We start from the raw sequence: 11,551 nt of genomic DNA, 5'->3' as shown, positions 1-11,551 counted from the left end.
CACGATTGATAATGAAATGAACTTTTTCTGGTCATGATTTTCCCAACTCTGCACACACCACGAATTTTGATAGACGACGATGATATCGAGGTGGTTGACGAATTCGTATATTTGGGCTCACTGATGACCGCCGAAAACGAAACCAGAAGAGATCCCGGCTTGGTGGTTAAACGCAAAGGGCTCTGATCTTACAAGCCAGTTGTGGTATGTTCCAGTCCCAACCTGGAAGAATTCTTAGTGTCAGTAGGATCGTAGTACCAGCCATGCAATGGTTCTGTACGACATGAATAGACAGTGAAGTCTGTTGAAACAGATGGTCAAATTCCACAAAAGGAAAGTAATACCAAGGTTTCTATTTTAAAGAAACTCAGAGGCGTGTTTTAACAAGAAATTGTCCGTACTTTGGGCTCAGAAAAACCCGTCAATCAAGAGACCGGTCGTTCTCTGTGGTCACGAGACCTACAGAAGACCTTCGCGCCCTTAGTGTTTTTGAAAGAAAACAAAGTGCGTACCATCTATGGCGGAGTGCAGATGGATGACAAAACACGGAGACCACACAACGTATCGGATGGTAAAATAAGACGGCTACGAATCGCCTACGATAGGCTTGGTCTGTCATAAGGGCAGCAAACCCAGTGAAAAATCTTCTTCAATCTGATCCGGTAGATACAAGAATAAGAGGAGTACAGCGAGCAAGGCTGGTCGATCAACTTTTTTCTCTGAATCGACTTTCGTGATAATGACCTTCATTCACTTCACTTGATTTTCACCGTGTAGTGATACCGGTAAGAGGGGCCGATGTTAAAAAAGGAATAAAAACTAATGTATTTTGTCTTAACGAATATATTGTATTCCAAAAAACTCAATTCATCTTTGCATATAATCAAAACCAAAGTCCAATGAAGCCATTCTAAACTTTATTTTTCGAAATTCATTAAGAATAAATTTACAGAAAGCTGTGATACCACTACTACAAATAAATTAACAACTTCATAATACATTTCTAGTATATTTATCAATACACTTATCAAGTCGTTCACAAATACCACATCTCGTGAGGTCAATGATTTATAATACACCTGTAATATTTGTTCCGGTAACACCATAAACACCTATCCTCTGGGCTAGTCAAATATTTGCATCATATAATGGTCTACTTCATTATGGCTTCAAAGTTAATAAAACCTATGTACTAACCAGTACTACGAATGAAACATTTTGTCTTCCTTACATACAGTGTACATGTGCTTACAAATAGGCACGCATTTCAATCTTAATTGCTTAAAACCGATTCCTATTGGCGTTCAACCTTGACAATCGCAAGGCTATCGAAGAACAGTTCCTTCTCATCCTTTGGTACCCGCTCTGCCAATCGCTTCGGGTCGGGATTTTTCCGAGAATGATGGTGGCTTTGGGTCTGTGCGGGTGCTGCTGCAGACGTCGGCTGTACTTTGGTTGTAGTCTGCTGAGGTAGCATCTGGCGATGATTTTTCATCAGGTGATCATCGAATGCTTCTTTGTCATTGAATATTTGCGGACAGTAGGTGCACTGGAATATCTCAATCTTCTTCGTGTGGGTCGGTTCCACATGCAACGAATTGCGGTGACTTCGCAAATGGAAAGTAAGTGCTTTGAGCTCCAAAAACTTTGCAAGGCAAATTTTGCATTTGTACATAATGGAACCGTGTCCACCCGGACGAATGTTCTGTGCGGAATGTAGCAGTTCGTGCTTCTGAAGAGTTCCCCGATAGCCGAACCGCATGTGACACACTTTGCATTCGAACGGCTTGGACTCGCTATGGCTTTTCTTAATGTGAGTCTGCAGCAGACAGTTGTACATGAAGGATTTTTGGCAGAGATGACACTTCGGCATTATTGGTGGCACAGCAGAATTTTTTGCCGGGTCATTTTCTGACTGTGATTGCGACATCAGCTCGACCGGGTCGATATCAACGACCATTGGTTCATCTTCAGGAGAGTCTTTTGATGCGTCATTGTTAAATTCGTCTTCCTTTTCTAGACCCATTGATGCGTCTGCTGTTGAACAAAAAAATTTAAAAAAAAATCGGTATCAAATGTCGTGGTGATTTCACTTTACAGGGCATATTTTTGACAACAGTTCAAAATAAATGTACTTCATAATGCAACAACGGTTACAACAAAATCGCACTTACCATCATCAGCATTCTCAACACCACCGGGCACAATATTGAGCTGCAGTTCATTGTGCAATTTTTTCTGATGTTTCAGCAAAAAATCGCGCTCTTCAAATTCCTCCTCGCAAACCATACAGACAAAAGCAACGTCTGCGTCGCTCTTTTTCTTCGCATTTACAGTGTTGTTGTTGGTATTCGCAGTAGCATTGTTTTCGTTACTATCGACGGCGGGAATGGTGTATAATTCCGACTCCTTTTTAGCAGCTTGCAGTTCAGCCTTCATCAGCAATTCTAGCGCTTTACGTTGTTCTTTCTCCTTTTCTAGTGCCAGCAGTTCGTGCATTTTCATGTGCGTATTTAGAACACTTTCTCGAGCAAATTCCTCGGAACAGATGATACATTTGTACTCATTTTTATCTTTTTCGTTCTGAAGTGTTTCCGGGTGGAATCGACGCGTGTGCATTGTGAGAGCTCGCTTACCAGGAAGCTTCTCTTCGCAGTGATCACACTTCCACTCTTCTTGCTCGGATCCTGGTTCACCATCGTCCGACTTTTCTTGGTGTGTCTTCAAATGCTGCGTGTGCTGAGCTCGGGTCGGAAATCGATACAAGCAAATTTCGCATTTGAATGGCCTGTTGTATGCCACGTGAACGTTCTTATGTCGTTTAAAACGCACAATCGAATTGAATTCTTTGGAACAAATCTTGCAAGTATATATTGTATCACCCGTCGATTCTTCTGGCACAGCGTCTTCAATTTTTAACACACCAACGCCGTGAGTTGTCGCTTTATGTCTGATAAGTCGAATTTCCGTCGTTAGCGTAAAGTGACAAACGTCACATTTGAACGGCTTTGAGGGATCGTGCTTCACAATAATATGGGTCCGACAAGTACTTTTATATGGAAACTCTTGATTGCATATTCCGCAGCTATGATTTCCCTTTTCATTTAATTTGTAGTGCTCTTCGAACAATGATTCGTTTGGATCAATTGCCGGAACCATTTCCTCTAGCAAATCGGCTGATTGCTCTATATAATGTGTACTCTCCGCTTCAGGATAGTAGCTATTCTCAGACATGAACGCCGACATATTTTCAAAACCGGCGGAAACATCATGAGTGTACTCTTGCTCATCACGATCCGAGAATTCTTGCTTGATTTGAATCTGTTGCGGTTGCTCTTGCTGTAAAACTAAAGCTTAGAAACAAAATCATTTTTCTACCACGTCGGTTTGCTTACCTGTCTTTTGGCCTCAACAGCCGCTCGCATTTTGTCATCGCTTCGCAAGCAAGTCTCGTACAGTTCATAGGCAGACAGTAAACGCCACTTGCAGTTGCGGCAGATTCGTTCTGGTACCCCTTTCAGCATCTCTCGCTGACCGAGCGGATTACAAACAGTCACCAGGATGCCGTACAAGCTTTTATTCTCATATTCACCGACAGTGCTGAAAATCGAATCCATTCCCTTGGAATAGTCATTTTCGAGTAGAGCACCACCACTGACCAAACAAATCCGACAGATATTCGGACCTCTATCGGCGCAATTTATACTGGAAACATTGTTCGTTGAACGAGTCTCCATTTTAATCGATTCACCAGGATTTTTATGTTGAGAAAATTTACTTTTTCGCTGTGCATTAAACAGGAAGCCGAGCACCAGAGCAGAAGCGACTCATGAAAAGCTGAGCACCGAGCCGCACGGTTAAAATTTGACATCCGTTTTGACAGCAGTGACGCTCGAGTAACGATTACACTTTGAAAATGGCTAATTTTTCGTCAGTGTTGCCACATCTCCCTCTCAGCAAGCAGTTCTATTTTGTTGGTCGTTGAGCGTTTGTTGAACGACATACTGCACGAAATAATAGTTCAATTTGCTGGAACGATTCGTTGTTTTTACTCTACGTGAAGATATGTAGTGTAAATTTAGAAAAATAAGTGGAAAAAAACTTCGGCAGTAAAACTAGTCCAACGGGGCTCCAACTTCTCATATTAAAAATGGCTCAACAATGGACCTCTGTCTTCGGGTTTGTAGAAGGAAAAAAATGGCATTCGGTTCAACGGTCTGTTGAACGGTTGATTAGACGTTCATTGGACCAATATATTGGACCAACGAAGGACACGTTGAACGTTTTTTTTCTAAGATGACATGATGGCACTATTTCCCAATGAAAATAGATTTAACAAAGTTTCTATAATGTTTTTTATGGGAAAACGAAAAGTCTACGAGAGGGCTCCAAAGTTCCAAATTTTGGTCTACGTGGTTTATGAATGGTTCCTAAAGTGACACAAATATGGAATATACTATGAGAAAAAAATCATGACTAACTTGAATAAAGCTATATCTCAGTTGCATAAAGCGGCAGATTTCCTCTAGGATACAATCAAATCTATTAGCTTTACATTCATCGATGGAATAGAAATCAACGTTAAATAATTGAAGCTAGAGCAACGCAGAACATTTAAAGTGTTTTTTTTCTATCTCTATTTGACTTACCTTACCTTACCCAACAGCTATAGACCTGGGGTGTCCTTTGCTGTATCAAGAATACGTCTCCACATAACTCGGTCCATGGCTGCTCGTCGCCAGCTACTCAAGGCACGGATGCTTCTGAGATCACCCTCCACTTGATCGATCCACCTTGCTCGCTGCGCTTCTCTTCTTCTTGCACCAGTCGGATTAGATTCAAGAACCATTTTCACTGGGCTGTCGTCCGACATCCTTATAACATGCCCAGCCCATCGTAGACGTCCGATTTTAGCTGTCCGTACGATAGATGGTTCTCCTAGCAGCTGTTGCAATTCGTGATTCATACACCGTCTCCACGTTCCGTCTACCATCTGCACTCCGCCATAGATGGTCCTCAGTACCTTTCTTTCGAAAACACTGAGGGCGCGTTGGTCCTCTGCCAACATAGTCCAGGTCTCGTGGCCATAGAGAACAACCGGTCTAATAAACGTTTTGTAGATGGTCAATTTCATGCGGTGGCGTACTTTTCTCGATCGAAGGATTTTTCTGAGTCCAAAGTACGCACGATTCCCTGCCAAAGTACGTCTCTGTATTTCTCTGCTGGTGTCATTTTCGGCGGTCACCAGTGAGCCCAAATACACAAACTCGTTAACCACCTCGATATCGTCACCGTCTATCAATATTCGTGGTGGGAGGCGTAGTGTTTCTTCTCTAGAGCCTCTTCCTCTCATGTATTTTGTTTTCGACGCATTTATGGCTAGTTCGATACGCCTAGCTTCAGCTTTCAGTCCGATGTAGGTATCCGTCATCTTCTCAAGGTTACGTGTCACAATATCAATATCATCAGCGAAGCCAAAAAGTTGTACGGATTTTCGGAAGATCGTGCCATTCGTGTCGATCCTCGCTCTTCGAATCACACCTTCCAGGGCAATATTGAACATACAAGAAAGTCCCTTGACGTAGCCCTCTCCGAGACTCGAAAGGACTCGAGAGCGTCCCAGATACTCGGACGTAGCACATCACTGTATCCATCGTTGCTTTGACCGCGTCAGTTTATCCGGGAAACCGTATTCGTGCATGATCTGCATAGCTGTTCTCGATCTATTGTGTCGTATGCCGCTTTGAAGTCAATGAATAGGTGATGCGTGGGTACGTTGTATTCACGACACTTCTGGAGTACTTGTCTTATCGCGAATGTGTGATCCGTAGTGGCGCGGGATCCAGTAAATCCCGCTTGGTACGGCCTTACGAATTCCTTAGCTATTGGTGATAGACGACGGCAAAGGATTTGGGAGAGTACCTTGTAGGCGGCGTTGAGCAATGTGATTGCGCGGGAATTGCAACAATCTAGCTTATCACCCTTTTTGTAGACGGGACATACCACTCCATCCATCCATTCCTGCGGCAGAATCTCCTCCTCCCAAATCCTAGAAATCATCCAGTGCAGCGCTCTAGCCAGTGCCTATCCTCCATGTTTGAGCAGCTCGCCTGGTAACTGGTCATTGCCCGCGGCTTTGTTGTTCCTCAGCTTACCGATCTCCTTACTTATCTCCGTCAGATCAGGTGCTGGGAATCTGTCGTCGGCTGAGCGTGCACCTAGATTGATTCCTGTGTCGTTCTCTGTATCCTGTGATTCGCCATTCATATGCTCGTCATAGTACTGCTTCCACCTGTCGATCACCTCACGTTCGTTCGTGAGAAGGTTACCACTGGTATCTCTGCACATTTCGGCCTGTGGCGTGAAGCCTCTACGTTAGCGGTTCAACTTCTCATAGAATTTCCGTGTATCATTTGCGCGGTACAGCGGTTCCATCGCTTCGCTTTTTCCTTCGGAAAACCGTGTTCTGTCTGTTCCGTGCCTGTCTGTATCGTTCCTCGTTCGCTCTAGTGCGGTGTTGCAGCATCCTCGCCCTTGCTGCATTCTTCTCTTCGACCAACTGCTGACATTCGCCGTCAAACCAGTCATTTCCTCGATTCGATAACCTCGTACCTAGTATGGTTGAATCAGTGCTACTCACGGCGGATCTTATATTCCTCCAGCCGTCTTCAAGAGTCGCTTCAAGAGTCTCTATTTGACACTGTCGCTAAAAATTGTTCGCGAAAATTGCCAAGTTTTATGGTATATTGTAAAATCGGACCTGACCATAAGATTACCCGAAACATCGATTTATCGATTTCTAAACAATAGGAGAAAAGGGAACGGAACAATAATTTATCCTCGAAATACCATTTCTGGGGACATAAAGGTACACTAAGAAAAGAACCATAGTAACCATAACCTTTTTTTTCAGTGTCATTTCAACTATACGCTTAAAAAGTGTCAACAATCATGATATATGACTATTCACCATTTGTATTGTATAAATTACTAGACAACAAAGACTACGACTTGACTAAACTATTTGTATTTATGACTTTTCTGGCATGGTCATCTCAAATATAAGAACAAATAGTTAAAATCACAATTTCTAGTAAGGTGAAATTGCTCTCGAGCCTTGATATAGATGAGAAGCGAAATAGTTATTACTACTAGTAAATATGTTCACAATATAATAATGTTACCATAAATAGATACATGGTTTAAAAGACGATTATGAAGTTTGAAAACACTATTCATGTAGTCCATATCAACAGAATTTATGTAGTAAGCACATTATCGTATACTGTTTATCAACCTACTATGTATTACATTTGTGCTGACTATACAAATTGTCAATGAACGGGTGTACTGTTATTGTCACATAAAGTTACAATTTAGCAGAAAATTTCGTACATGGGTAACACATCAGTGATGGATTTGAATAAAATATTCTACATTATGACTGTGTACTTTGGTAGGTCTTGCAGGTAGGTAAAGTTTGTAGCCTTACTAGTTTCCGTCATTGAAATTCAATTTTTCAACAAAATTTTCCGGCAACGGTTATGTTTTCCAGTGAAATCAACATCCCGTATACGGTTTATTATTCATTATCGGTCGCTGTAGAAACAGCATCAAGCGATTGATGAAAAGGAAGATTATCATTTGATTCCCGGATTCAATTCGCTCAATTCCGACGGAAAATCGCAGGTGGGTATCGAGGTTTGCATCTGGACTTGGATTTCTTTCCTGCTGCTAATTCCTGCTTCAGGAAAAACTCCGCCGGACAGAGCCTTGGATCAACTGATGCTATCAAGCAATGCTAAGCAATATTTCACCAGGTATATTATCATTTGATTTGATGCGAAAATAAAATAGAGTTTGATGAAATTATTTTGTTGTTCTTATTTTAGAATTTAAATTCATAAAACTTGACTATTGTTGAAATCATCTGATTTCATACTCAGCTGAAAACCACTATACGCTCATGGTCAAGTTGGCCCTCTATATAGTAACAGTTACCATACTATTTTTCTGAGTGTATGGTTCCGATTTATTCGGGTTCTGTCCAAGCTTTCGCCCTTCTGATTTATGAATTTCGACATCCAAAATCTTCCAATTATAACTATCGTTTTTGATCAGTGCGTTAGCGGTCAAGAACCTAGGCAGCGCTGCCAACTATACCGATTTCTCGGCATTTATACCGATTTTTGGACTCGATACAGGAATACAGATATGCTCTCTCAAAATACCGATATTTCAATTTTCATACAGATAAATACCGATTTTAAGTTTTTGTGTTGGATTCCATAGGGGTAAACCAGGTCGAGCGACCTTTTTTTTTTTGGTCGCTGTTTCCGCACTAAATCGATGTTTGATATTTCGAGAAAGATTTATTTTTCCGCCAAATACAGATTTTTAGAAAAAACAGTTGACAGCACTGAACCTAGGACAGGACCAGACAACTGGCTTCTTTTTCCAGAAAAATATTTCTCTTCTTATTCCGGTTGCTCCCTGCTGTAAATAATAAATGCCTCGCGATCACTGTTGCCAGTAGAGATAATTATTCATTCTGAAAACTTTCTCCCCTTATAACATGCAATTATTTATCATTTGAAAACACTTAGACAAATGTTATATCGGTCAAAAATATAGCTCTGGATTCATTTTGATCAGATGTTTGTTTTGAAGAAAACGTTTAGTTGAAACAGCTTAATAAAATTTTTCTAAAACACTCAATTTTGGGTAATTAATTCTTGCAGCTTTATTAACTAAAGTATTCAACATATTCTATTTGAGAAAAATAATAACATACAGAAGTATCCATAGATTCTCAACCAACATAATCAATATTCTCGTCCATATCACACTTCGTGATTTCAGGCTTTCTCTTTGTATCATCCAGTGATTGTTAAATGTACTCGTATAATTTCCGCATTGACAGGACTTAAAAACAAATTGAACTTAAATCCTATTGAAATTTATAATTTTGAAAAGATGACCCGAAAAATAAAATATCCAATATCAAGCTACATTGTTACCGACGATACTGATAACACTTTTTCTACCACCCTGCAGTAATATTGATTTCAACAATTTGTACTTGCTAATGTCAATTTCAACCAATCACGAGCTGGTCCGAAATTGGTCCTAAAATTGGATTAACAATTGTCAGGTCCTGTCCTAGTCAAGAACAGACGAACAGAAAACCAAACCAACTGTCATTGGGTGCAGTTGAAATTTTGTTTTTATTTTCTATTACAGTGGAGGAAGTTGCACTTAATCTAAAAGTTTGTTTGTTAGAATTTCGATAAAAAACGACTACAAATTATTTATTTTTTACAGAAATGGACGAAAATCACTGCCGAGAATTGTTAGCAAACCTTTATCTAGAACAGAATAGAAAAACAGCTTTAACCGAAATAAAAAGTAACTTGATTTCGGTGAATAATGCAGAAATTTCTCACAGTTGTCTGAAATCGCCAGAGCTTCTGAATTGCTTGGAAGATGCTAACAGGTAAAAGCCATCGGCATCTCAACAACAAAAAAATCTTACATCATATTTTCAGCGAGCAAACCATGTTGGCCTGTGATATCCTCTCCATATGTTTGAGTAATTTATCCATCGATGAACCCGCCGAGGTTAAGAACGTGATCGAAAAATCGTTGAGTCACGTTAATCCAAAGGTGCAGATTTTTGGTTTGAGAGAACTACGTCGCCTGTTGGGATCTCAACCGGACTCGTTCGCCAATGAAACTTTGATTTTATTGGTCATTAAATGTCTCGCCTCCGAAGAGACCAGTGTCGGAACGCCGTCGATCGATCTTCTCGTATTGTTATTGCCTCGTTTCGTTCATTTGCGGGGAGTTCAGGAGAACCTGGAAACGTTGCTTCGCAAAAACGAAACTATTCGATGTAGATTGTATGAAGTAGCAGTAAAACTCGCTCGCCAATCAAGTGAGCTACTGGATTCAATGGAAAAGCTACTGCAACATGCGGTGAGAGAATTGAATGTGGACGATGTTCTACTGCAGTTAAATGTTCTGCAAGTTTTGTCTGAACTAGCCGTGAATAATCACGGAATGGCATACCTTGAAAATAACGGTGTTTTTGATAACTTGTTAAGGAAAATTGACAAATTAGACGAAGATCCCATGGCACCAATCTTAATACCGGGATTGATGAAATTTTATGGAAGTATAGCTGCGATTCATCCGTCAAAAATATATGAGGGTTATCCGAAGATTATTACTCTGTTATTCGATAGTCTAGTTTCGGAAGACTTATCCGTTTTACCAGTGGCATACGATACTCTGGGTCAGTTATTTTGTTGACTTTTCGGAAACATTAAAATATGACCTGTACCTATTATTTACCGTTTAGGTCGCATGGCTTGCTCGAATGAGGGGAAACGACAAATCCACTACAAGCATGGAGCATTGCTGAAAAAAACCTTAAAATATTTCAGTCGGATTATAAGGAACCTACCAAACGATTTGAAAGAAAGGCTTTTGCACTGTCTACAGCTGCTTTTCACTATCGATAGCATAGATAACCAGATTACGTAACTTTTGCTCTACTGGTTCAATTCTGGACATTAGTTTATCAATGATTCTTTTCAGAACTATCACACAGGCTTGGTACAATGATATGACTGAGGAGGAAAATTTGAACCTTATAATGGATTATATAAAAAATCCATTTCCGGACATGAGAAGAGCTGCATTAGGACTACTCAATGCTATCATCGGGCATCGTTGGGGACAGATCTACATGCTGAATACCGGTGGTTTTATGGAGTATATACTTGATCGTAAGCAGGAGGCTGATAAGGATGTGATATTGGACAAATACGAAATAATCCGCCAGCTTTCGTTGTCGACGGTTTTCGATGCACAGACCACTTTTGAGCTTAAGAAATATGTTACTGAAGGTGCCTTCTACGTGCAAGGTATTACCGAGGTTGCCGTAGAAGGAGCGTCCTAAATTTTGTTTTGTTTTTCATACATTTAGCATAAGTTGTACTCATTTAAGTGGCAGTGAAAATAAAAATGTACTCGTACAGAATAATGATTGAATATTCGATTTGTTTTTGTCTCCGGTACCGATACGATCACCCCTTTTCTGCATTTAGTTGAGTCAGAGGTCCGATTGAACGTGAGAATTTCTATTCTGCATTTGAGGGAGTGATGATTCTGTTTGGAAAACTCGACTTCGATCGGAATACAGAATGAAATATTTCACATCCGTTCGAAATATTTCGATTCGATCAAAATACAGAATAGGGGTGAATAGCTAATCGAAGTATTACATATAATTCATCATTACTTTTTTTCCTATATGTGTAGCACTTTTGGCTATGCTTAACTACCTCGATTCTGCAATCCGACGGATTTGTGATACGAAAGAATCTACACTTTCGTTCGAATTCGAATTTTGTATTCTTTATTCCGTTCGACTTGTGTGATTCGATCGGCTCTCGTTCGGGAACACTTGAAATTTCGAACACTATCCATCAAAGCTGTCTACACTACTTACACGTTCTATATTATTTACATTATTCCTTAGTAA

General features: G+C 40.4%; 2 protein-coding genes across 2 annotated transcripts; one reads left to right on the top strand and one right to left on the bottom strand.

The window, feature by feature from the left end:
- Positions 1-989: 989 nt before the first annotated feature.
- LOC131437681 (zinc finger protein 85-like) lies at positions 990-3,858 on the bottom strand. The gene is made up of 3 exons (XM_058607185.1): positions 3,396-3,858; positions 2,175-3,339; positions 990-2,037 (listed from the first exon to the last, which is right to left on the bottom strand). The coding sequence occupies exons 1-3, from the start codon at positions 3,735-3,737 to the stop codon at positions 1,295-1,297; spliced, it is 2,250 nt and encodes a 749-aa protein (XP_058463168.1). The 5' UTR covers positions 3,738-3,858; the 3' UTR covers positions 990-1,294.
- Positions 3,859-9,141: 5,283 nt separating this feature from the next.
- LOC131437972 (26S proteasome non-ATPase regulatory subunit 5) lies at positions 9,142-11,058 on the top strand. The gene is made up of 5 exons (XM_058607685.1): positions 9,142-9,269; positions 9,325-9,496; positions 9,549-10,297; positions 10,364-10,544; positions 10,603-11,058. The coding sequence occupies exons 2-5, from the start codon at positions 9,327-9,329 to the stop codon at positions 10,964-10,966; spliced, it is 1,464 nt and encodes a 487-aa protein (XP_058463668.1). The 5' UTR covers positions 9,142-9,269; positions 9,325-9,326; the 3' UTR covers positions 10,967-11,058.
- Positions 11,059-11,551: the final 493 nt, after the last annotated feature.

The sequence above is a fragment of the Malaya genurostris genome, chromosome 3, assembly GCF_030247185.1.
Source record: "Malaya genurostris strain Urasoe2022 chromosome 3, Malgen_1.1, whole genome shotgun sequence".
Lineage (NCBI taxonomy): Eukaryota > Metazoa > Arthropoda > Insecta > Diptera > Culicidae > Malaya > Malaya genurostris.
The sequence above is the reverse complement of the archived record's forward strand: the minus strand, read 5'-3'. Positions and strand labels throughout refer to the sequence as shown.